The following is a 27,371-nucleotide window of genomic DNA, read 5'->3' on the forward strand; positions in this document are numbered from 1 at the left end:
TCAGATGATACATAAGCAGAGGCAGCAGCCATTCTAGTAGTTTCACAGTAATCCTATTAAAACTTGTGCTCAAACTAGGCCATTAAGGCTCTGGGAGCCCCCGGTCCATTTCAGCAGGGGTAAATTGCCTTGCCAAGGGAAGTAAAGAGTTTAGGAAACAAATCTGCACATAATATCTAATTGAAATGGCACCAGAAGCCTTTTCGCTCAACTTCTCTCAGAGTCAGTTAAGATGCGTGGAAACTCAAGTTGACCTATTGGCTAGCATTCTAATGCAAAAAAAGAAAATCACGAAACGAATCACCTGAGGTAGGCCTATAAGCCTAGTAAGTATAAGAGTTGTTCTATAGGAGGAGGGGCTTAATATGTTTAGAGTGAAGGCTTGGGTACTCAGTCGAATAAAGAAAAACCACAATAGGCTATATCCAAAAAAGGTGTTCTGTTCAACCTTACATCTGTCTGTCTGTCTGTCTGGCTGGTTGGCTGGTGGCTGGCTGGCTGGCTGGCTCCTAATTTAAGTTATGTCCCTCTGTTCTTATAGTACTGGGATGATCAGCTCAAATATACTCAGGGGAGGGCATCGTCAGGACTCCAGGAGTGAATCAACGTGACTACAGACAATATTTATTCTATTTCCATTAGCGTAACCAAGACGCTGATGTTCGTTTATGATGTCGCCGTGCCGTGTCATGTCTTGGAGCAATTTTTTTTAAATTAATTTCTTTGTCAACTTATTGCAATTAATTTGTGCCAAGAGTTGCTCTGTGCAATTTGGATGGATATAATTGCTCTGTGTTAAAATGGAAAGGACAAATATGTACACCTCTCTAGAAAATACACAAATCTAAGGCCTATAAAGGACTATCTGAGTAAAAAGGCTGTCTTGACTGTCTTCACTGCTCAGTACAATTTCCATGTAGCAGTAAGATGTCATTCAAATGAATGTATAGAATGCAGGCTGGATCATCTGCAGGTCATACGCACCACCCATACAGTCCCAGATGACAGGCAGAGGCCTGCTGTGCTGCGGGGGGCTAATACTTCCCATTGGGGTCATACATTAGATCACCCTGTATCTCACAGAGCCCCCGTCAATGCTGTCAAACCTACCCTAACAGCCAACCATCACAACGGCTGACCTTAGCTGAGCTAACAGTCCTTGTGAATATAACAGCCTTTTCACAATGCCCACCGTCCAATACTTAATTTACCGCCCGACTGCTCCCAGCATCCCAGCAACATTGCCCCCCAGCCACAGCCCACATGCTCGTATGACCAGTTTTCCCTTTACATGAAGTGACCATTTTGAGCTGAATATACAGAGGAATATCAACCAGCTTTGCCATGGTTTAGAATGATGTATTTTCCTTCCAAGTAGAGTAAAGGGGAGTGTAATCAAAATGTTAGCTCACTTCCGGACACAGGCAGGGCTCTAGCAAACAGCTGTGCAGGAGTGGGATGGAGTGGGATGGAGGTGAGGTTGTCAGGGACCAGGGGAAAACAGAGGACTTGTCCATCCGTCTGGCTGTACGAGTGTGTTAATTAATCATAGTCAGGGAACTTGTTGTTGTGTAATGTAGCAGCTGCACTACTACTGCTCAGTGCTTAGTGCTCTCTGTCCTCAGATTATTTTCTGCCAGGACTGACCGGCGTGCTAATCAGCCCTCTGAGAAACAGACGCTCTGATGCATATAGATGGAGCTACTAGCAGCCCAGGCAGGAAACTCCCTTCAGCATGGATGATGTTGTCACACTGCCAGTGCATGTTAATCACATCCACTTCCTCCTACACCTCATCAGCATACTGTACATGTATGTTTTTAAGTGTATGTCTTAAGTATGTCACATCATCCACAGACGGCAAAGTAGGATCTCTGTAGCTATATGATACACTATGTTTTGGTTTGTTCTATGCCCTTTCTTGACTGTGGTAGGATAATTAGCTAAGCGCCTTGCCCATGGGTACCTTTGAAGGGATAAGTTTGGATTTCTTTGCCATTGACCTGTCTGGCCCATAATTACATTTCACTTTTGTTTAAGCTGGGTAATATGTTAGCTAAGAGAACACCAGAACACACAAGGGAAACACAATGTGGTGTGTTTGCATGCGTGTATGTGTGCGTGTGTGAGAGAAAGATAGATTGATAGATAGATATAGAGAGAACTTTCCATACTGTGGTGTACATACTGAGGTGTGACTAGAATGTGCTTTATTCAGTACTCAAGGGCTTAAAACCCTAAAAGAAAAATGACCTATAAATACTAAAACAAAGTAATGCAGCAATTAGATTGTAATTACTGTAATGCCTTCTCTCTACCATAGCAAGATACACCCCCATTACTAATGTACATGGTAATGACAATTGAACAGAGTGCCTCTTTATTGAAGTTTTCTGCCTAAGCTAGCTTTGCCATCATTCGTCAGTGAAACAGAGTAAATATTGAACTGAGGATTATCCAACGCTCCAACATTGAGTCTACCCAAACATTGTTGATTTGAAAAAGCCACGTTCCTCTCTGCTTACTGACAGTAATTCCCCTAGCATCCACATCTCAGCTGGTAGTTCGCAAAAATACTGCAAACCACAAATGAGCTGTATAATTTCCTACCTTTTGTGGTGTGATTATTTGAAGTCAACAACGGTTTCTGAGAGCTGCTCTTTATTCCAGTCTGTTTATACGCAGATGAAGAATACAGGCTAAGAGCCCTTGATTGGCATCCAATTCTGAGGCAGTGTGCTTAGTGATGAGGGCCAGATCATACCAGGAGCCATGTTACTCAGGGATGTGGAGGACAGCCATTTTGTTTGAAGTTATGAGGAGAAGTAGAGGAGTCACTAACTAACCGTGAGAAACACACTGAGAGATGGAGCTCTACAGATAAAGCTGTTTCTGGTCACAGATCTGTAGCTAGTTGTTTAGTTAGTACCTTTTTCATTTAAAGCAGTGGAAGTAAGTATTTGCCAATGTTTTGTTCGTCTGATATGCTGCCTCTAAGGACACGTCTAGATGGAGTAAATGTTCCTTTAGAATTGTGACGGCAAGGTTTAGAAAAGCTCTGTCCAGACCAGTTGTATAGTCAAACAAAATGATTCATGGGAGACTGCATTTCATGTAGTATTTAGACAGCATATTCATGATAAGATATTGACCAGACCATTGTACACATATAGTTAGGGCATTAAGGCAGAAGAAAGGCGTTCTATATATTGATATGTTTGTTTGGCTGTTTATTTGGCTTGTGTTGTAAAGGAGGTATTTCTCATTGAATTTAAAGCCTTCAAAGGGAAAACACCATCTATAATGAATTCACCAGCAGTAAGTGGTAAGAGCTGATCATAAAGCAGGGATAATGACTGCCATGAAGCATTGGACTAACCCTGGTCCTCTGAGCCCTCCCGCGGCTTGCCACCTTTCGACAGGAGAAGACATAAAACGCTTCACCGCACCATCTCTCCCAATGTTAATTCAGTTCTGCATAGCCTAGTCTGCCCTGAGGGTCAAACAGAAGGATAAATCTACCTGCCTTAGAGCCTGGCTGGCTGGTGATTATCACTGGGTTGTTGCTCACACAACCCAAACACCCAACACTAAGTCTTCACAGCCAAGAGTTGGACTATGATGACTGTTGTTGGCTATGTGTGACACATACCTCATGTTTAACAAATGTCTGCCCCCTGATACAGCCCATCAAACTTTTGGCATGTTTTGTAACAGACATGCCCCACAGCCAATCAGACGCAGCGTGCTATTTGTAAGAATTTGATTGGGTGGGTTTGCCTTACACAGGTGGAGGATCCACACTGTGATTCCCCCAGTGGCTGGATGTCAGCAATTACTATCAATTCTGGGCAGAGCAAGTACAGACAGGTCGCCTCCCCTAACACCCCTGGCTTACAGGCTGGCTGAACATTCAAAGTCTTTGATGTTATTTCACATTTACATTTTAGTCATTTATGGCAGATGCTCTTATCCAGAGCGACTTGCAGTTATTAATCTTAAGATAGCTAGGTGAGAATCACATATCACAGTCGTAGTAAGTACATTCAAGACTGAAATGTATAATCCTGTGTTGCTCAGTTGGTAGAGCATGGCAATTGCTATGCCCGGGGTTGTGGGTTAGATTCCCATGGGGGACCATTATGGAAAGTATGAAAATGTATGCACTCAGAGTAAATTGCTCTGGATTAGAGTGTCTGCTAAATGACTAAAATGTCTTATTTACGATACTCTGTGACCTATCTACTGTATTTCAGCAAAATAGAATGTGTTTAAATGGAAGAGTAATGAAATCCAGACCAGTTTCTGCCTCAAGAGTCTTGAGACAGAGCATTTAGGATGCGCAAGATGGTGGAGAAAGAGGAGAAACTATTAGGCGAGATGTCAGGGAAAACACTGTTTACATGGGGTGTGACACAGATAGCATGATGGTACACTATAGCTCCTGTCTGTAGACTGAAAATCTTCCCCAGAGAGAAAATCTGAATGCAATGTGGTCTTCCCCACAATGCAAGTTATTTCTCCAAACATTCTTTAAAAAAAAAAAACACTGTAGTGTTTGAATAGAATCCTAACTGACTATTACTGTAATTGCGTGGGTGAATTTCCCTCCTCACTAACATTTTCTTTTAAAATGAAATGTTGCGGAAATGTGTTTTTAATACAACTACTGCTTATGATTCACTTAAAAAATGATTTGTTATCCCCTCATGGTCTTCTTTCGCTTCGCCAATTTAGTAGTTGCAGTCTTTCCACAAGCCATTTGTCTTCTGCAACATCAACTTGCATAACGTCGCGAACATACGTTATTCTAGTGTCATACCACATTCCTAACTAGTTCTAGTCCCTCTGAATAATATACAGATGATCCTTTCTGTTGTCAACTTCATTCAAGTGTTCACCTGCAGCGATTGAGACAGACAGTATCTTCATCAGTGGAGCGGAGGATTGGCGCTTGAGAAATTAGAAATCCTTTTTGTTTGCCAATATCGCCATTGCTTTAATGGAATCAGATAGAGAAGTCTCCTTTCATTAGGTTTGTCATCCTTCACAGCCCCTCTCTGAATCTGATTACAGCTCAATCACTCATCACTTGACACAATTCTGCTCACACTCCGCTGCTGTTTTGTCGCAGTTTGACTCCTAGCCCCGATAACAGCTTTGTGACTCAATAACTGTTTTGACCACGCACAGAGCCAGCATCAGAGAATCAAAGCTGTCTTTTGCTGGCTCTGGCACTTAACTTCACACTATTCACACTACTACACTGATTTGGCTCAGGCATTCGTGATGCAAAATGCAAAGATAGATACAATGTGCTGCTAAAAGGAGCCGGTGTAGTATTACAAATGATGCACCTGAATAGCAACAGCCTTGCTCCAAGATTGTCCAGAATGTTAAGGACCTGTGTGTGGCCTTTATGAATCGGTGTTAACAGCCCTCTTTCTCTATTCATAGGGACTGTGTTTGGTCTAGCTGTCTAGGATGAAGTGGAACCTGTTCAAGAAAAAGCCTGAAGCCATGGTCGGACCTGAGCCCACCGGGGCTGCTGTCTTAACTGTGGCCCCTGGCCCCGTGGCCTCCACCGCAGCTGACAACTCCACAGAGGCTGTCAAGAACGGCGACTTCGACGACATCAAGAATAAGTTCCTCAATGAGATCGACAAGATCCCATGTGAGTGCCTGTCTGGTGAGAGGCTGGGCTGGACGTTGCACAGCAACTAACACTCAGACCTGTCCAGATGAGATTTCATGACTTTTATTGATAATACTCTAAAAACAATGGCTTTGGAATTAGATCTGTTCTTCCCCTGAAGCCATTGACGTGCCCATTATGCCATTATTCAGTATCGATCAGGTGGTGTTGTTCCTAATGGCATTCTCTAAAAATCGAATTTGCACCAAATGTAATTGTTAACTAAGCAAGGGCCTCTATACTATGACTTTGGCCTCTCATATCAATCAGCAGGGAGAAATCATTGGTTGGTCAAATGTCAAACCGTTCTCTTTTTTTGTTATGTGTTTGTGTGTGTCTGTGTTTGTTGTGTTTGTGTGTGTGTGTGATTTTGGGTGTGTATATCAGTGCCGTCATGGGCCATCATCGCCATCGCTGTGGTAGCTGCTACCCTGATTCTCACCTGCTGCTTCTGCATCGTTAAGAAGTGCTGTTGCAAGAAGAAGAAGAACAAGAAGGGCAAGAAAGGGAAGGGTGAAATGGGAATGAAGAACATGAAAGAAGGAGAGGTATGTTCAAACCTGGGGGGGGGGGTGGGGGGTGTTGTCATGAAGGAGGACCCTGCATTTCACACAAACTAACTTTGGCCTACATTGCCTTAAAGCTATAATGACAAGAACGCTGCAAAGCTTTAAAGATTGTGGATGCTTAACCTGAGGAATATGTACCAAATAATGCATCCCCAAAAAATGATTTTTTGGATAATGGATCATTCCGACTTGGAAATAATAAATGTATAGTTATAAAACATAAGAAATAAGATGTCAACAAACACTCAACAAAAAGTTGCTCTTTCAGTAGAATATTTGTCAATAGCAGCATAGAGGAACTATTGTCCCCTAGTTAATAACCACATCACTTAGTGGATGGCATGGTGAAAATTGAGCCATGTCTAGACATTTACAATTTATAGCAATTTAAATATTTTGTAGATAATTTAACCCATCATTGAACTGTCAACGTCTCGAGAAAACATTCGCCCTTCCTTCTTCATTTCTTGTTGTTAAATATTGTGTATTTGTCAGAAATGTTTAGTCCCGCTTTCTCTTGTGCATTGGGACCTGGATAAAAATGACACAGCTGAGCACTTTTGCATGGGGAATTATACTATTGTGGATGGAATATAAAGCGTACCAATTACATGTAGCACAAAACTGCCACGGCAAAATTATAATTCTAAATAGTCCATAGTGGTAATGTGGGGCTAAATGTCTAGTGTGCCATAGATCATTTTATGATGTACATTTAGAGTCAATTTAACATTCAACAACAACAACAGAAATATCCAAGCACTGATGGAATTCATTAAAACACAGTGCCCCTTTAGAGCTTGGAGGGGAGTATGATTATGTTAATGTCTACAGTTACTGTCTCAGGTGGGTTCTAGGACTGTGTCATTTTCCCTTGGCCCTATAGTGTAGTTGTTGACTCTGCCTCTGCTCTAATTTCCCTCTCTGGTGTCTGCTGTGAGTTCAATATCTTCCTTTCTCTCTGCTCTCCTCTTCCTCCTTCCTGCTTTGTGTCTTATGTGTGCTCCGTGTATCTTGACTGTGGTGGACTTCTCTGCCTACGGTAGGTCTGACGGCACGCGGCGCCCCTCTCTGGCCACTCTGTGTAAGCGCAGACCAGAGCAGGGGGAAAGGTGGTGGTGGGCTGGGCTTGTGGAAGGGGATTGGCAATGATGACAGTGGGTGCTATGGCTTTCTAAGTCTTGCAAGCTTACTGTAGGTGCTGTGGGTGCTTGAGGGTCTAGCTATGGGAGCGATTAAGCTGCTTCGCAAGTCCACTGATTTGATATGTTGCCACACCGACTGCCATGATGATGTCTTGAGTATCCATGGAGAGGTTGCAATTTGGGTAAAATATATATTTTTTAAACGATATGACCTCTGAAGTGGAAATGTTTGAGATGGTTTTGAAATGAACGTGAAACTCATCCTATGGTTGATGAATGATGACGAGTGCACTGAGGCAACCCAGTAGAGATCACTAACATGCATGTGCAAAGGGTGAGGTTGGCTATTTGTCAAATTATGGGTGAAACTTTACCTCATTGAGATCATTAAACATGTTTGCACAATCGTGTTATCTAATCAAGCACATTATTGTGCATAGTAATCATCACAGAAGTATTTTACAGTAACTATAATACAAGTCTTTTACAGTAACGATAATACAAGTATTTTACAGTAACTATAACTATAAAACTATAAAAGTATTTTCCATGCTCTGCTTTGAGTGTGAAATTCATATGTCATTTCTACAACCTAAATTCAGCTGTGCAAATATGCTCAGAGATCAAGGTGAGATAAAGTGGTTTGTATCTCTTGACAAAGACCAACTCAAGCCCTTTCAGAAGGTACCATTGAATGGTCACAACTTGACTTGAGAGTAATTATCCTGGATGACCCATGATGCTGCTGACCCATTAGGTTTTAGTCAACGTGTCCCTTCCTCCCTGGAGCAGTGGTGTTAGTGGGAAAGAATGGTGGGCCAGAAAGTTTGACCACTGGTTAAAACGTGAGCCGCATTTGACTTCTCGTTAGACAGCATGATTCAAATGTACAACCCAGAGGTAAGTACAGTACACCAATTGACCGCATAGATTTGGATTTCATAACTCCACGAATGAGCTCACGAACCAAAAGTCATCATAGTTATGACAATGGGGGCATACTTTCGGACATACCGTTCGGTATCCTTAAATCCCACTGCATGTATGGTATGATTTAGACTGGAACTCTCCAAAATAGCATGACTTCCCATGGCTGTGCAATTGTCACGTACACAGTTTTTCAGGATTGCGAGGCATGCAATCTTGACTACCAAGATTATTAGTGTTGTTGATACAATCCTTACATGTACATCAGAAGACTATAAGAGACTGGGAAGAACTGAGTCATTTCATCTACATTTTGCTCTCTATACGGACTACTGTATTCTCCTGCATTGTGTGGCCTGGCATGCTCGAATGCAAAGCATTTACCACAACAAATTTACAGAATGCCACTATAAAGAGATGGAGTGTGTGTGTATGTGTGCATGCGTGTGTTTGAAGAGGGAGTGTATGTGGGCTTGTGTGCTTACGTATGCTTGTTGTTGGTTAAAGTATGCTCAGTTAATGTGAGGTATAGACAGTATGTAAGGCTGTGTGTGCAAGGGTGAATACAGTGTCTGTGTGAATGTGTTAGTAATTGGGTGGGTGTTTGTGTCTGTGAATGTGTGTTGTGTGTGGATGGCTGTCTGTGTTTTAGAATACAACGTAGAATGAGCTGCAGACTGCCCCGGTTCCTCTTCCAGGGTAAGCTCTGCGGTGAATAGCATGGCCCTACTAATTTACATATTGAATAGTTTATGTGTCATGCACAATATTTAAAAATGAATATTCAAAAAGGTATGCAAAAAAATCCCTTAAATGGGTCAGTAATTCTACCATTAAAAAAAATATGTATTTCACCTTTATTTAACCAGGTAGGCTAGTTGAGAACAAGTTCTCATTTACCATAGTGTCATGGTTAGCTATTTTGTTAATTCTATGATCATATGAACTGACAATGGGATTTGTAAATGTTACCAATAACTATAGATACTGTACAATACATCTGTAACAAGCATTGTGTATTAGCAGAAGTTATTAGCTCATATCTGCTGTAGACAAGTGTTGCTTTTTCAGTAATTACGATGATTATGTCAGTGGAGGTGTAATCACGGCAGGACATGTTGTGGTATATTTGACTCTTATCACTCTATTATCACTCTGAGTGTTGCAATGGGATAGATCCTCAACGTTTCAGAAGCATGAGTAGTTACAGCGATCACAATCTCAGATCTGATCCAATCTATAGTACATGTCTGCCTCAAGGATGCTTTTATAAGATCTATAGGGTGCACAGCATTTGTCCTGCCTGGGGCTACCCCTGCTGCAAACTCTGACTACATATTGACTGTTTTACTTCACATTTTCTTATTTTTTTTAACATTCAGTATATCCCTCTATTTCTCTCTTCTGTCAATGACTATACAGTAAATAATGAACGATGAATATAGAGTGCAAAAGCAAATGGTGTCACCCAAGGAATAGTGAAATCAAGTCATGTTGCAACTAAGGTCATGTATGAAAAGATGTGCACACTGCACTGGTAACATCTGGGTAAACAAACTGGGGGGAAGTGGCAGGTAGATGGCTGCTGTGACTAACCAGACTGCTGAAGAAGAACCTATAGGTGCTCTTTACTCTCTCTGTTCAAATGTCTGACGCCCCCTCTGCCCCCTCCGGCCCCCTTGTCATTCTAGAAACAGGACGATGATGATTATGATGAAGATGACGCTGAGACTGGTATGACTGGAGATGAGAAAGAGGAAGAGGTGAAGGAGAAAGAAAAGCTCGGGAAGCTTCAGTACTCCATAGATTATGACTTCCAGGACAACAAGGTGGGTGTTTTGACTTGAACAGGTGGCTTTCTTACGACCCATTAGCTTAAATAGACTATTTTACTGTGTTGGGAAAAAGTCAAAAAATAAGCTTCAGTGCACAAACAGCCTAAGCCTTTAGTCCAAGTTAGTTTTCAAAGCAATTGATTTATGCCATTTGGTGAGTGTTTTTTAGCCTCCAAATAAATGCAGCTTTGAATGAATATGTCTTGGTTGGGCAAAAGCCAAGGACAGCAGTAAATGTGACATTTCTGACACTAAAGGATTGATTCAACCCATCATTCTACAGTTATCCTTTCAGGATAAAATCAGTCAAACTTTTACCAAGACTCCATTCCTTGTTTGTGTTATATAAGCAACGTATGAATGGATTTCCTTGACCTGTTACGCAGCGTTTGCTCCGTCCTCTTACTCTTCTGTGGAGAATCTTCTTTGTTCACTGAGACCGTGAGGACCTCACAACAGACTAAAGCATCGTAACGTGTTATACAAGCATAAAGCAAAGGCTTTCTTTCATCTGTTCAAATAAATATCTGTTCCAAGAACAGAAGGTCGTCTCCGGAACTGTGAGCTGACACTTTCTGGGTACGTAGTGCATTGAGGCAGATTGACTGACCCCTGACCCCTAACCCCCAGCTCACAGTGGGCCTCCTCCAAGCAGCTGATCTCCTCTCCATGGACAGCGGTGGCACCTCTGACCCCTATGTCAAGGTCTACGTCCTCCCAGACAAGAAGAAGCATTTTACCACCAAAGTGCACAAGAAGACACTGAATCCTACCTTCAATGAGACCTTCATCTTCAAGGTAGGCTACTGTACTTTCATCTCTCTCTCTCTCTCTCTCCTATACCGTATATCAGAATTATAAAGATAAATCTAATAGTCCTAAACTATGGTGGATGAACAGACAGTTTCCCAAAGCCTGATGCATCAGCTATGCTTTCTCTCTCATTCGATTCATCTGCTGGACTGATGTTTCAGATAACACCTCATAATTATGTCAGCAGCATACCACCCTGCATACCACTGCTGGCTTGCTTTGAAGCTAAGCAGGGTTGGTCCTGGTCAGTTCCTGGATGGGAGACCAGATGCAGCTGGAAGTGGTGTTGGAGGGCCAGTAGGAGTAGCACTCTTTCCTCTCGTCTAAAAAAATATCTCAATACCCCAGGGCAGTGATTGGGGACACTGCCCTGTGTAGGGTGCCGTCTTTCAGATGGGACATTAAACGGGTGTCCTGACTCTCTGGGGTCATTAAAGATCCCATGGCACTTATCGTAAGAGTAGGGATGTTAACCCCGGTGTCCCTGGCTAAATTCCCAATCTGGCCCTGAAACCATCACGGTCACCTAATAATCCCTAGTTTACAATTGGTTTATTCATCCCCCTCCTCTCCCCTGTAACTATTCTCCAGGTCGTTGCTGCAAATGAGAACGTGCTCTCAGTCAATTTACCTGGTAAAATAACGGATAAATTAAATAATGGAGATTCCCCAATCCACTGCAGACTCCCTGCATCTGATACCAGCTAGCCTCCACAAGAGTCAGCGCCTTGCATGTGTAGATGCTCAGATGCTTTTACACACATGTATTCTTTATAAGAGTAGTCCTCCTTTAAAACAATCTCTATTTTTCCCTCGTGTTTGTTTAATTAAATTAGGGTAGAAATATATCCCTATTGTATAAAACTATCATAAAAATTCCATATATCTGGTAATATCTGAAGTTCAAAGACATTATTAGATGATTTATGAACCATGACTTACAAGCTATTCTTCAGATATTGTGTAACCACTGTCTAATGTGTACGGTGTATATATATGACTCTAATTTCAGCAACCAGGAATAGCCTCAAGCGTCCCAATGTTAGAATCTAATTAAAGCTACAGTCTGTTCCCAGGTGCTTTCATTAATGTTAGCGTGTGTGTGTGTGCACATCTGTGTGCATATGATGGAGATCAGATGTATAGACTATTCATTAAACTCAATTCTGGCTAGAGAATGTGACTGGAAGAGCTTGGCCAGTGATAAAGCAGAACTTTTGAAGCCTATGAGCTGAGCTGATCTGAGCAGGGGATAGGATGGGATTGAGCTGAGCTGATCTGATCTGAGCATGGGATAGGATGGGATTGTGCTGAGCTGATCTGAGCAGGGGATAGGATGGGATTGAGCTGAGCTGATCTGAGCAGGGGATAGGATGGGATTGAGCTGAGCTGATCTGAGCAGGGGATAGGATGGGATTGAGCTGAGCTGATCTGAGCAGGGGATAGGATGGGATTGAGCTGAGCTGATCTGATCTGAGCAGGGGATAGGATGGGATTGCAATCCAGTTAAAGGAAAACGCCACCTCCCTTCCTCCTGACTGCTGACAGGCTGTACTGTTTGGTTCTGCTGGGTGAGCAGCACAGAATTCAGGCTGGCTCTGGCCCTCTGTTCCTCTTATCCCACTAATCATTCCCATACGCCCATCACTTCTCTGGGGGCAGAGAGAGCATCAGCTCTCATTGCAGGGAAATACAGCCCAGACCCATTATAGAGATGACCAAAGAGGTCTAAGATACTCTGCCCTCATTTATGCACTTCCATATTGTGAGATTCTTTGGATGCTACATACAGCTATTTGTGCATGTCTGGCTCTCATCATTCAAGGTCAAAGTATGTAGAACAGGTTAAAAAAAATATCTAAAATAGCATTGGCAAACCTGTTCTCAAAGACTCGTTAACACTCTCCTCAGCTAAGCAAAGGTGTTCTTGCTTCAGAGGGTAACATTTATAAAAGATGGTGCTAGTAATGTTGATGTTTTTCAGATTCCATTCCAAGAGATGGGTGGCAAGACGTTGGTCATGCAGGTCTTTGACTTTGACCGCTTCTCTAAGCACGACGTCATCGGAGAGGTGAAACTACCCTTGCACAAGCTGGACCTGGCCCAGCCACTGGAGGAGTGGAGGGACCTGGACAGTGCAGAGAAAGAAGAGGTAAATGTGGAGTACTATCTCCCCACTTTCACTCAGTCCTTTGAAATATCATGTTCTGAATATCAGTTCAGAGCGATTTTTATCCTCATGGTGTGAATGGTTCCCTTATATAGGTGTTTCTTATGGGTAAGGACATGCATACAATGAACATTGAGGATGAATGTTATTACATTGAATACGTTGTGTTCTCCTCTTCGCCCTCTTCTCCCATCCCACACGCAGCAAGAGAAGCTGGGAGATATCTGCATCTCTCTGCGCTACGTGCCCACTGCCGGGAAACTCACCATCTGCATCCTGGAGGCCAAGAACCTCAAGAAGATGGACGTGGGAGGACTGTCAGGTGAAATATGGAAAGATAATCACTGTGAACAAAACACTGGAAACAGATGCACTGTGGAGTATAAGCTGTCCCTACCTCCCATATCCTGTTTCCATGTGTTCCCCTTGGTCAAGGACAAGGACATTGTGCTGTAAGCACCAGTATTCTACCCATTCACACAGTACGAAACCCAAATCTGTATTCCCATTAGAGAGCTAATAAAAAAGAATACAGCTATTTTCAGTGTTTCTTTGTGCATTATAATGTGGTAGAGGCTAAATACCAGTCAAACCTTGCTGCTGTAGACTACATTGCAAGCAACCAATCTCCGGGGCGATTCAGTCTGTGCTCACGTGCTGACTCTGCAGTACCCACCACTCTCCTTTCAGTAGCTCCACTCCCTTCAGCTAAACTGCACTGCAACCATCTGCTGGCGGTTTACTGCATTGCAGCCACTGCTGGGTTCCTTTGTATTGTTACTAGAGCCCTGATGATAGTGAAGTATTGTGTTTTAAAGATCAAACTCTGCTGAAACTGTGATAAATGGGCAGGAAGCTAAATCTAGTAAGCTACAAAAGAGCCATGTTTGTTATTTATCCCAGTAGTGAGTCTGTGATCAGGCTTGTTTTAATACCTGGCTGTGTGTATCGCTCGCTCTGTGTGCAGATCCCTATGTGAAGATCAACTTGATGCAGAATGGCAAGCGTCTGAAGAAGAAGAAGACCACGGTGAAGAAGAACACTCTGAATCCATACTACAACGAGTCCTTCAGCTTTGAGATCCCTATTGAGCAGATGCAGGTAGAGTGTACAGCTGGGAACAAAGCACGCACAGACAGACAGGCAGACAGGCAGACAGGCAGGCAGGCAGACAGACAGACAGGCAGGCAGGCAGGCAGGCAGACAGACAGACAGACAGACAGACAGACAGACAGACAGACAGACAGACAGACAGACAGACAGACAGACAGACAGACAGACAGACAGACAGACAGACAGACAGACAGACAGACAGACAGACAGACAGGCAGGCAGGCAGGCAGGCAGACAGACAGACAGACAGACAGACAGACAGACAGACAGACAGACAGACAGACAGACAGACAGACAGACAGACAGACAGACAGACAGACAGACAGACAGACAGACAGACAGACAGACAGACAGACAGACAGACAGGCAGACAGGCAGACAGGCAGACAGGCAGGCAGACAGACAGACAGACAGGCAGGCAGGCAGGCAGGCAGGCAGACAGTCAGTCAGTCAGTCAATCAGTTAGTTAGTTAGTTAGTTTATGGAGACTTCCTCTTAATTACACAGAATGGTAGCCTAGTGGTTAGAGCGTTGGACTAGTAACCGAAAGGTTGCAAGTTCAAATCGCTGAGCTGACAAGGTAAAAATCTGTCGTTCTGCCCCTGAACAGGCAGTTAACCCACTGTTCCTAGACCGTCATTGAAAATAAGAATTTGTTCTTAACTGACTTGCCTAGTTAAATAAAGGTACAATGTTTTAAAAAAAAATTAAAAATGGCAAATACATCTCAACTGATCCCTCTGAAGCCTTCAAATGTGCCCGCGGGGAAAGGCACTTAGCTAATTATCCTACCACAGTCAAGTAAGGGCATAGAACAAACCAAAATATACTATATCACAAAACTGTGGATGATGTGACATACTTAAGACATACACTTAAAAACATACATGTACAGTATGCTGATGAGGTGTAGGAGGAAGTGGATGTGATTAACATGCACTGGCAGTGTGACAACATCATCCATGCTGAAGGGAGTTTCCTGCCTGGGCTGCTAGTAGCTCCATCTATATGCATCAGAGCGTCTCTGTTTCTCAGAGGGCTGATTAGCACGCCGTGCTAAAACCAGAATTAAATCACACCCCCTTGTGTATCATTGCTTTAATACCTGTGGAATTGGATGATACACCCTAAATGACAGTAATGTGTACAGCTGGGTGGGAACAAAGTGCCCAAAGGCATACAGTACATGCACCATGGAATTAGATGATACAATTGTATTCTGTAAGATCATTATAAATGCCAATAATGTAACACCTTTCTTTTTCTCATTCCCTAGAAAATCCAAGCTGTGGTCACAGTGCTGGATTATGACAAGATTGGTAAAAACGACGCCATCGGAAAGATCTGGGTGGGCAGCAAGGCGACGGGCACCCAGCTGAAGCACTGGTCCGACATGCTGGCCAACCCTCGCCGCCCCATCGCTCAGTGGCATCCACTGCAGCCCGAGGAGGAGATTGATGCTTCGCTGGCAGCCCTGAACGCCAAGAAGTAAACCTCCTCTACCCCAAACACCCATACCCAAACCTACCTATCCACCTCACCCCTGGTCATACACATCTCCCAATACTACATTCCAAACCAACACACCAACCGATTCTACACCCTTCACCTCAAAATATACATAAATATACATATCCTAATTGACGTGATGAAAACATTATAGAATAGAAAACCGTTGTATTCCCCCTCAGCTGTGCCATTCCACAAGGAGATGTTACAAGACAGATTACTCATTTGATTGCATTGGAAACATACATTTGTATTGGGGTTGCAGTTAGTAACATGTTATCATGAAGATAGAAGCCTGGCGTGTGAAAACAGGAGTCCGATGTGATGGAGGATGAGGAAAGTACAACCATGTATTCACTCTTTCTGTACCTTTTCAACCCCCTCCCCTTAGAGAAAACGTTTGCTTCAATACTGCTTAATACTTCAAATGCTTTATACTGCCATGTAATAGAGGAAAAACACAAGCAGGTTCATTCCTTGGGTGTATTGTTGCACCATCCTCCACACCTGCCAGTTACTTACTGACTAGATTACATTAGTTTGAACTACATTCCTAGAGTTGGGTAAAGAGTAGGGATAGCCAATATCCAGATACCCCACACTGTTAACACACTGCCTTTTTGATCATTAGCTCATCTGCTCACCCATATTCTCAGGTACACTGAGAGAAAACTGAAACGTCATGCCTTTCTTTCTAAACGGGTTGTCATTCAAAATGCTCCGCAACATGATTTGAAAACCTCTGTCTGGTGCTGGATTGGTTTCTTGTTCAATGATCTGAGACTAGTCTAAGTATATCACTGAAATTAACCAGGGGATAGTCTCTCTAGAGTGTCTCTCGATAACACAGTTTGTGGCTGTCAATCAACAGAGTTGAGATGTGAAACGTGTTTAGGATAAAGGGACTATGAGCCACTGTAAGGGTCTAGCTTGGGCTATGCTGGGAAAGCATGCGAGAGAGAGAGAGAGAGAGAGAGAGAGAGAATATCTATGTGGAAACTCAAAGGACTGAATGGGACACTGGTTGACACAATGTTGTTTGTCAGGTGTCTATTCTACTGCCTGCAATCTACCACCTTCTCCTCCAATGCCTCTAGTATATATAATCTATCTCCCTGTTCAGTGCTACTGCCATTAGTCATGGACTCACAACAAGGATTTCACTTCTTCAAAGGAATCCCTGTATCCGTCTTACAGTCATAAAGGAGACAAGCCTTCTAAGAAATGAAATAAGCAATTCTCAACTACCAGGGACGCCTTCCAATTAGCTGTGTTGTTTTTTACTCACCCTCTTATTTTCAACTTCAAACACTTTTATTCCTCAAGCACTTTAAATCCAAATGTTCTGTTCTGCTTATCCTACTCTCCAAAAACCAGAGCTTTAACAATTTATTTTATGATGAATAATTCCTGGTAAAAAAAACTTTAAAAAACAAGACCAAGAGAGGGAATTTGAGTGAATCATTGTTTTTGTTTGTTTGGTTTGATCATTTGTAACCTTGCCTGTCTTGTGACTATACTTTGATTGTTCTGAGAACATTTTCTCTTAAGTTTGATTGAAAGGATAAGGTCTGGAAGGGGGTACTGTTGTGTGTATGTTATACACAGATGGCCAAACTGCTGAGTCCAATTGCACTATACTGGATATCACTCTGTTATGTGGTTATAGACGTTGTTCTTTGATCTATGTTGTTTTTGTGACGAGATGTTGTGAGTTTGAGTTGGTTGTGGAGTGTACAGCCACACAAGTCAGGTCTCATATTAGAAAGTCTGCTGATTGGGAAAGAGACACGTTTTAGTCAAATGCTGCTCCTCGGATCCTTCACTTGAATGAGTGATTTTTACACTTTGACCTTTCTCTTGGGATAAATTTGATTATAAAAGTGGTCATATGACTGAATGAAATGTACAATTTGCTTACCCTCTTAAACATGTAAAAGTCCAAGCAAAATATAATTAGATAAGAGCCACCCTGGTCATTTGATGGAACATGAATTGTTCCTGTGCACCATCTTGTTAAAAAAAACTAAATGGTACGAAAAACGACTCGATTGTGTTAAAGAACAAGCAAAGCAATTTAATGTTTTAACAGTTTGATAACTTTTATACTGGAAGATCTTTTGGGAATTACAGTAGTGATTGTTGGTTAATGTATTACTTTTCTCTATTGGACAACCATTTCTTCATTTATATGTCCAGTAGGGGTCAGATTAGTTATGTTTTACATTTAGTTTCTTCTCTATGTTCAAAAAGCAACACTAAAGAAAAGACGACATGCAAGCAATCAAACAACCGATCGGTGTGTAGTTTCCTATATACATAGTTCATGCATGTTTCTACAAAATACTGTACATAAGAGCATGTTTTAGAGATAAAGCAATTATATCTTGTGTACGTACGTATGTGGGTGTCATTTGTCATTTTAATACTGTAACAATGGAGGAAAACGATGCACAGTATATTTTCGAAATGAATCAAATGTGTATTATTTTCCATGAATGGGTTATTGGAGAGAATGTCATAATATATTAGAAATACGATCCTGTCCACGCCTGAACTTTTGAGCAAGTGCGTTGTGAAGTACTGTGTGTGAGTTCATGTAGGATGAAAACGTAGCTGCATGCTTGCTATCTAACTCCTTGTGCTATTTCATTTGGACTAATCATCATTTATTTCATATGTATTTATTCATACAATGTTTTATTTTGTGATTATTTAAGTTTATTGTTGTTTTCTTGACAAATATCAAACATTTAGGGGTCTCACAGTTCAAGAAATATATATATCCCGAAGTGGAACTCTCCAATGATCAGTGCCAATGCTGAAATGAGACAGAACTGAATCCACACATCTCCACACTGTGGACAAAAAGACCCCTATTGTACATTTGTTGGTTTTGTTTCACTTTGCGTTGGTTTAACGACCTGATACCCTTTTACAATTCTGGATATTTGACAGCGTTTATTAAAGGAATATGTGTATGTGTATACAGATAGTTGAATTAGATCAAAACTAAAGCCATAAGACTCAAGCACCTAGCTCTTTAGAGCTCTGCTGAGTAACTAGAGTTAGAGAAGTGTTTTTGATGACACATCTATATATTCCTAGTTCAGTGTTTCTCTTCTACATTACCTTCAGAACTCTGTACTCATCTAGATTCCAGAAGGCAAAATACTGAGCAGTTGTGAGTTTAGTAGAGTGGATGTGATTTTGTTTTCTACTATGAAGTTGTTGAAGTTGTCTTTATTTTCTAAATGTAGTAGCAGATTTCTTTCCTGTGATGTCATTTGTATATGCCTTGTTTTGATAGTAGGAATCATGGGTCATGGTCTTCTTATGTCAAAAGATGCTATCGGAAATATTCAAAAGGCGGCATGCAGAACATTTACATGATCCAACTGTGTGTCAGGCTGGTCTGTCGGTGATCCTTGGGCTGAGTGCAATTCATTTAGGACCCTGACAGCGGGCTATGGACCCCTCTATAGGAACTATGCTGTCACGGAACAGCAGAGTTTTCATCTCCAGTGGCTTTACAGACATGACTTATGATATATCGTGATCAACGATATGCCAAACAATCTATATCTAACCTGTACCAATGCCAAGCCTCAGCATACTTTTTTTGATCAACATCTGGTGCGTTCATGGTAAACGGTAGAGTTAAGATAAATAATCTACAGCATAATCTTAGCCACTTGATGGAAACTAGCTGTGTCAACTCAACACTTTGTCTAATGGCAACACGATTTAAATAATAACAGTGCTGTCTGATGTCCCATTCAACATGTTTGCAACAATGTAATAGCAGGATCATTGATGTTGCTTCTTCACTCAATGTTACAATGTTACAATCAACTTGGACTGTGACCGAACCGAGGCACATTAATCCAGTTGAAGATTTCAGTGTCTTTCTAAAATACTGCCAGTATATCCATCTATATTTACAATTCTATGAAAATCCTCATCAGTAATCTGTTTGAATCTATTTCAGAGCCAAAATAATTCCACTGATGCGGATGCAGATTAGACGATAAGATAACTTTCATTAAAGGTTAATATACAGCACATTTGTGTCAAAAAGATTGTTTCAATGCGTTTTACACTGCCACGGTCATTGCAATCAAGACCACCAGCTGGACAGTTAGCTCTATGGAGGAAAGAGACTGAGAACTGTGTGTTTGTCTGTATTTTGTGTATGTGTGTTATAGCAGAGGTTCTCAAACTTTTTGGGGCCGGTGACCCTTTTTGTGATAGCAAATTCATCAGGGACCCCCTCATAACTTGAGTGAGATAAAAATAAAAATAAAATATATATATATATAGCATACAGGGAGTTTTACTGTGACTTCAGAAGTGCATGGCCAGACTAAGGAACATTTTAAAGGCCCACCTCTTGGCATCTGAGAAAATGTTGCAGTTTTCAAGTTGGAAGTGTTTCGTTTTTTTGCCCTAACACCACACAGATGATTCACATGATTAAAGCGTGATGATTATTTGAATCAGCTGTGGAGTACTATGGCAAAAACCAAAAGGTGCACCTCTTGGTGTCCTGAGGACTGAGTTTGGGAAACCCTACCTAAATTGAAGCAATAACAATAAACTGTGTTTTGGTAAAAAGCTGAGTGATGGGCCTGGAGAAATGTAACCACTCTTAAATGCATAGACAGAGATATGGATACAAGGACTGACCATCCACACAATCAAAATGATAGTTTTAACAATATGTTGAGGCTATGCAGTGTTTGTTTACGTTTACATCGTTTACAAACATTGGAGTAAAACAAGCTTATATTTTGGGTTCTGATAGGGTACGGTATGACAGTTGAACTAAGCTCATGAGGCATTTATAAGTTGTATTATGGTATTCCATACCAAAAATGGATGTAGCAACTAAGGATTCTCGCTTTAAATTACAAAGCATTTACTTGTGGGGGAGGTACAATAATTATTAAGAAGAAAAATGGATAATTGGTGGAGCACTGTGGATACCATTATCCCTGTGAGCCTCCCAGGCCCATGTTGCCCAGGGTTAAGAACATAGATTCTAGATGAATAATATGACATTGTATTACACCCTCTAAACTTATTCCACAGATTCATTGAACCTGAAATATGATTTGAGATATGACCATGGACCCCACTTTGAGAAGCCCTGTGTCATAGGAACAAAAAGCATAGGGCCTTTATAAAGTGAGCTGTTGCAGTGAAAAAACACAGTACTACTGCAACTTACTATACCTAAACATATATATCTGCATGCCCAGAATACATAAACCATGCCTAATTGTACATTTGTGGTGATGAAAATAATTAACAAACATGTTTTTATTTACAATGGTTAATAGAGTTTAAAATGATTGCTATTATAGTATTACAGATTTGTTGATAGCCTAAATTGATAAACTGTATCTACCTTATGCACAACTGCTTCAGAAACTAACTGTAGGCTATATCTCAGCAGGGGAGAAACAACGGATTGAGAGCATGATGATTCACACACTACATACCACAGTTATTTTGTACTACTGGCTGCTTTGCTTCTATTAAATGACATTTAAGTACATTATAAAAAGGGGTCAATGGGACTTAAAGAGAAACTCTCCAAACTAGAGTCCATCATATTCTCCAACTTCCATGTCCGCAATGTGTTAGGGGGTGTCATTGGGCATAGGTCACTCACCACCTAACGATGTGTTCTCCTGTCTCTGTTTGCGTAGCTCGCTTTGTACTGTAATAATCACTAGGTTAGTGTTGTGTTTCTTTGTGTTATATTAAGAATGCGAAACTGCAGTAGGGCCAATTGAAGAGACAATTATTGAACTTTTCCACCATGAAGTCACTGTTTTGTCTTACCATTAATGTGCTGTTGTTGTGGAACTGGGCTCGCGGAGGTCTTTGGATCCAGAATTATAATGACAGATTTTCAGAGGAATGTCGTCCTTCACGTTTACAACATGGATATATATACAGTACTGCCAAAATGCGCAGAATAGTACCAACTCCTTGAACTTTTCCTTCACTCCTCATTCTCCATACTAGGATTGTATTCCAAAAGACTGTTTTCCTTTGTTCTCTCTTCATCCTCTTTTTAAGCCTCAGAGGACCATGAGATTGTGCGTCCTCAGGCTGTGTTTCTCTGTGTCTTAGTGTTGTGGTGCGTGTGTTCATGTCAGTACTTGTGCCTACTGTGGATCGCATGCTTTAGCCCTTGACTGGACACAAAACGTTGCTCAAATAAAAACTCCCTACAGCCCGTCAGCGAATGAGCATCGAGGATCCTTGTAAAGTTATCGAGGGAACCAAATAACTCAATACAGATCTATCATAAGTGTTACCAGCTCTGTACGAAACAAATAGGAAATAAAGGCCTTTTAATTAGCTTGGATTCATGTGTTGTCTGTGCATCATGACTTGACTTTGTTCTTTACAAGGGGATTTCATCTTCATCATCAGAGGGCTGGATTATGAGCTACCCATTAATTTCGCAAGATATCTGGAATGTATGGCACATTGGTAGTGAGAACTCAGATGATTTATTATTTAACCATCTATAGTTTATTAAGCAAGTGATCAAACCACAGCTGTGTGTACTAGTAGAATGTCAGTATTTCGGTCTCGTATAACATACATGGTAAAGTTATTTCAACATAAAATACTGTCTTTAAATATTACGTACAGTTCATTAGACTGATAGCTGTATTGGTCTTTAAGGAAAGGCACATAAAGAAGGCCCTTGTATGTTGTTCCCTGTGCATTACAAATCATGTACATGTTTCACTTGAAATAAAAAGAGGCTGTCCATCTTCCAACATAAGTTACTATGTGGGCTCCAACGGTACGGTTTAATAGGACACATTCATTTTATATCGGTACAAATATAGTTGAGTATAGGTTCAAAGATTCTAAACCAAAAAATGCATAAATAAATAATTAAAATATCTAACAAATGTGACAAGTATGACATCTCAGAGACTATAGTAGACCACACTGATGAGCAGCTCAGAGAAAAGTGTCTGTGACAGAAATTGAACTACAAACCATAAAGATTGATCATAAACAAGTCACAACATCTCACATCAGAAGCATTCATGGCAATGTGTAATGTTATCACTGCAATGAAAGATTATTGAAAGTAATTCCTATGAGTGCTTTTTCAGTAGTTTGAGAAAAATAAAGTTGTTTTTGCAGTGCACAATGAAGCACAAAATAAATACAGTATGTTTGTGATGTACAGGTAAAATATGTGGATGTGATATTGTTTAGATTGCTGGTCTGGAGCTTCGCAGTTTACTGTACCCCAGACCAACATTCTCTTTGTGCGGACGCTGTGTGCTCTTCACACCTTTGACCTACTGGTATGAGGTGGGCCGAAGAGCATAGAGGTCAAGGGTCGAGGCAGGGGTCATCCGGATTTGGAAGGTTCCTCACCATGCCTCTGAGAACAGCTGGCAGGTAGGTGTCACTAAGCACCATGGTTCAGTGTCAGGGTGGGAGGGTACCGAATGCTAATGATAGTGACACGTTGCAAGCATCAGGGACGTGTCTGACTTTTTACAGGGGGCACCACCCTTTTACTTGGACAACTTGCTGATGACACGAATCAGAGCCCCGTTCTCGTCCTTCAGTCTTTGGTTGTCTGATTTGAGCTCTGTCAAGACCTACAGGAACAGAGAGAGCAGCATTAGATTGTCATGGTAGCTTGTTCTCTGTAGGGAACAGTAGTGACGCATACTGTAGACAGAAATATGTGGAAGGGACACGGCCTTGTCTATGTTCCTTCTGCTGAGGGACATTGACAGACATGATATAAACATTGTTTATCATTTACAGGCGAATTAGGAATGATATTCAATATTTAAATCACCAAGAACTCATTGCTAAATGATTGAACTCTACAGTCACGACATGCAAAGGGTGGACAAAAGACTAGCTTTCAGCAATGAGAGCACGCTGATACAGTATGATAGGGACATTATTTGGGTGTATGGTTCTATTTGCAAACTGCGAACCGAAAGGGAGAGAGATGCAAGGCGATCAACTTCCTCAATCTAGGTCATCTCCCACAGCATGAGTAATGATTAAAAATAGCCACAATCTTTGTCAAAATCTCCCCCATCCCCCACAGACAGTGCAGTGAACAATAACATTTTGTGCTTGCATGAAAAAGCCAACACAGACGATGATGCACTCATCTCTTCACCCCTGTCTAGTCCAGTTACCACAATCAAATAGCAACATATTGTCATGTATTATATTTGACAATGCATACTGCCAATGCCCCTGGAGAACAAGGACTGTTTGTCCTGTTCTGTCTCCGTCAAAGCTGTATGTAGTACACACACACACACACACACACACACACACACTAATGTGCACATGTTTTTTGGGCCAGTGGAAAAGGGTTTAGTGAGTTAATGGATGCCAATGAGATTACACATTCCATTGCCACATGATTGAGACAAAATGTCCCTGTCAGCCACTACATTGGACACTGTAGCAAGAGGCAAACAATGAAATGTTAATCCCTACACAAGGTCCCATTGGTGACTCGGCCATGCAGCAGTCTCTCAAGCAAGAGTCAGCAAGAGGTATGCCACATGAGTGAGAGAGGCCAAAAGGTGGAGGAGTGAGAGGTGGGCGGAACCTGCCTGAGAAGAGTACAGCAGCACAGCAGCAGAGAGGGGAGGAGGTGCAGCAGGAGGAGAACCAGGAGGAGGAAGGCAGAGGAGGATGTGTGGCTGAGGAAGAGGGGGGTAGAGAGGTGGAGGCTTGGGGGTCAGGGGGGGTTAGAGGTCCTCGGTCTCAGGCAGGGAGGCCATCTGGGAAAGGTGGGCGAGGACACGCAGCATGGCCCTGTTCTCAGCCAAGAGACGCTCATTGCCGCTCCGCAGTGCCAGAACAGGGAGGGCCTATACACACAGGAAGATGGAGAGACAGAAAGACAGAGCAGGGGAGCAGGCCAGTGCATGGGAGGAGACCGAGATATAAACACACACAATCACGCACAGAGGCAGACGTACACACTGAGGAGCTCCTCAACAACATTCACACAAATAGATACTGTAAAAGGAAACAAGAAAAATCTATGCAAAAGAAAAGCTAAGCACAGCAAGGAGCTATCCTTAGTTCTGCTCTCCACAAACCTGGGCAGTTTTAAAAAGGCAGTGGCTGGGGAGATGCTGTATGGATTACATAGCTTGTCAGTCATGCTGGGGTGAGAAGTGGGCAGGGGACTTTCAATATAACATTACATTTCAGCATAAGTAAGAGAGCCCAATAACTTATAGGAAAATGGAAATTATTAATTTCCCTGGGTTCCCTGGCAAGACTGAGGTAAACATCAGGTCTGGGGATTGACGCCATTCCTAAGGGAAACCACAGGCACGCAAGGAGGCAGCTCACACAGAGACAGAGGAAATTCAAGCCCCATGTGGCTCAGAGGCTTCCCCTCAGCAACTCAGAGAGGAGAAGAAAGTCAGGTAGAACAGGAAGAAGTTCAGATTAGCCTGAAGGGAAGGGAAAAGCTGGGGGAAAAGGAAGAGAGAAGCCCAGTGAGGAGAAGAAGGCTAGAGAGAAAGAGAGAAGACTAGGGAGAAAGAGATGGAGGAGATCCAGCTGCTAACACCCCAGGGCACTTTGGAGGAAACCATTTGAAGTCTGCCTTTACTCGGACTGAAAAATTAATGGATATGTAAGACTGTTCCTCTGTGCTGTCTCGGTAAGCCTTTCACAACACACTGTTCTGAAGGACCACCATTGAAAAGTTTCTTGGAGTGGAGAGAGAGAGTAGAGAGGAGAGAGCCAGAGGGGTGAGATTGAGAGAGAATGCATAGTTATCCATCATGATGTTTTAACGCTCTTGATCTCTTTGATATCTACCAGAGCTGACTTCACTAAGCCCTGTAGATAAATTCCCAAATGTTGCCAGAGCTGAAGTTTCAGAGGCTGACAGGAATAATCCTAGCCCTTTATTCAAAAGAAGAAAACCAAAGATCAGTGAGCCATAGGGAGTAACCAGAATTTCCACACATTGGACAGACACTGTGGCACAGGGAAAAGTATAGAAACACACCAGAATATGTGAATAGGGGAAAAGCATGTCAGTATAATGTTGCATGTGCATATCTCTATCCCAGTGAGCAAAACTGGTTGCAATGACATCCAAGCAACCTGGTTTCTTGTTGTAATGACATTACAGCCAGCCTGCTGGGATATGACTTTACATACGTATCTGGTGTATGTACTCTAACGTGTGCAATGTGTATGTTTGTGTGCACAGACATGTGTTCATGCCCAGGTCTCTAAAGGGGTGAGGTGACAGGCAGGTGTCAATCACTTCTTGGTGGCGACCAGACCACTCACCGTCCCGTCCCCCCTCCCTGGCCCTGAGCCAGCCTGCCTCATGCTTGGGGCTCAGGGCTGGTACCCACAGCGGAAATTTCTCACTGGGGCAGCTTCCTGCTGAGGCAACATGGGGTCACAACATGGGGTCAAACATTCTGTTCCCGTCTTCCGTCTCACATCTCTGTGTCACATGCTGAGTAGTCATCATAACCTTTGGATATTGCTAGAAGTGGTTCCAACTTACATTAGGTTCACGTCTACTCAGTCCTGAAAGATATCCTGCTGCTGTTTTGCTCTCCCCCTTGCTCTTTGAAATGCTAAATATGTGTAGCCTATAACAGACAGCAGGCTGTGCTGCTGGGTGTGTGACTGTAGCAGCGTGGAGTTTCTCACTCCCTTTCCTGAGCCCTGACCTTGGCAGGGGATACTCAGAATGATGCTGGATAATGAGCCTGAAATTTGGCCTGCTCCCTCAACCTCACCTGTTTTCCTATAATTACCAAGCAGAGCCTTGTACTGACCTCCGCCCTTCCTGTTACAGTGAAGGCCTTACCTTGAGCTCCTCCTCCATGTCTGTTACCCTCTTCTCCAGAGCCTGTTTTTCCTGAGAAGGGTAAATGTTAGAACAGGTCGTTCGGGTCATTTTTCAATTCTCACACATGATAATGAGCCCATAGTGGAATGAACATACAGAAACAAACACACAGTAATATGACATGGAAGAGATCAGAAGAAAAGAGATTATAAGGGCACAAGGTGAGACCCAAATGCAGACACAGGAGGCAGATGGTGGAGCTCCGATGTTTATTACACCAAAAGAGGTAGGCAAAAGACAGGTCGGGGACAGGCGACAGTTCATAAACCAGGTCAGAGTCCAAACAGTACCAGGGGACAGGCAGGCTCGAGGTCAGAACAGGCAGATTCGGCGCCAGGACAGGCAAGGGTCAAAACCAGGAGGGCTAGGAAAAAACAGAGACTGGGAAAAATAGGAGCTAGGAGAAACGCTTGTTGACTTGGCAAAACAAGACGACCTGGCACAGAGAGACAGGAAACGCAGGGATAAATACACCAGGGATTAATGGGGAAAACAGGAGACACCTGGAGGTGGGTGGAGACAATCACCAAAACAGGTGAAACAGATCAGGGCATGACAGTACCCCCCCCCCCCCTCTAGGGACGCCACCTGGTGTCCTACCTGGGCGCATACCTGGCTGACCGGGATTTCGGCGGTGAAAGTCGGCAATGAGGGCC

The 27,371-nt window shown here is 42.4% G+C and overlaps 2 protein-coding genes across 7 annotated transcripts in view; one reads left to right on the forward strand and one right to left on the reverse strand.

Annotated features, from left to right (window-relative positions):
* LOC109869431 (synaptotagmin-2) overlaps nucleotides 1–22,152 on the forward strand; it is a 72,706-nt gene extending 50,554 nt beyond the window's left edge. For 2 of the 4 annotated variants that reach the window (XM_031803394.1, XM_020459589.2), the window contains exons 2-9: nucleotides 5,458–5,674; nucleotides 6,083–6,243; nucleotides 10,034–10,165; nucleotides 10,802–10,969; nucleotides 12,969–13,136; nucleotides 13,359–13,476; nucleotides 14,122–14,255; nucleotides 15,544–22,152. In XM_031803394.1, coding sequence (XP_031659254.1) covers nucleotides 5,485–5,674; nucleotides 6,083–6,243; nucleotides 10,034–10,165; nucleotides 10,802–10,969; nucleotides 12,969–13,136; nucleotides 13,359–13,476; nucleotides 14,122–14,255; nucleotides 15,544–15,759 — 1,287 coding nt within the window. In that variant the 5' untranslated portion in view covers nucleotides 5,458–5,484 and the 3' untranslated portion in view covers nucleotides 15,760–22,152. Of the gene's footprint in view, nucleotides 1–5,457; nucleotides 5,675–6,082; nucleotides 6,244–10,027; nucleotides 10,166–10,801; nucleotides 10,970–12,968; nucleotides 13,137–13,358; nucleotides 13,477–14,121; nucleotides 14,256–15,543 lie in introns of all 4 variants that reach the window. The other 2 variants (XM_020459586.2, XM_020459585.2) reach the window with 1 other exon arrangement.
* Nucleotides 20,133–27,371, reverse strand: part of LOC109868914 (protein phosphatase 1 regulatory subunit 12B-like) — a 37,838-nt gene continuing 30,599 nt past the window's right edge. For all 3 annotated transcript variants that reach the window (XM_020458676.2, XM_020458674.2, XM_020458677.2), the window contains 2 exons: nucleotides 26,674–26,724; nucleotides 20,133–23,434 (listed from right to left, as the gene is read on the reverse strand). In XM_020458676.2, the coding sequence (XP_020314265.1) occupies nucleotides 23,348–23,434; nucleotides 26,674–26,724 (138 nt within the window). In that variant the 3' untranslated portion in view covers nucleotides 20,133–23,347. The remainder of the gene's footprint in view (nucleotides 23,435–26,673; nucleotides 26,725–27,371) is intronic.

The sequence above is a fragment of the Oncorhynchus kisutch genome, linkage group LG24 (genome assembly GCF_002021735.2).
Source record: "Oncorhynchus kisutch isolate 150728-3 linkage group LG24, Okis_V2, whole genome shotgun sequence".
Classification (NCBI taxonomy): domain Eukaryota; kingdom Metazoa; phylum Chordata; class Actinopteri; order Salmoniformes; family Salmonidae; genus Oncorhynchus; species Oncorhynchus kisutch.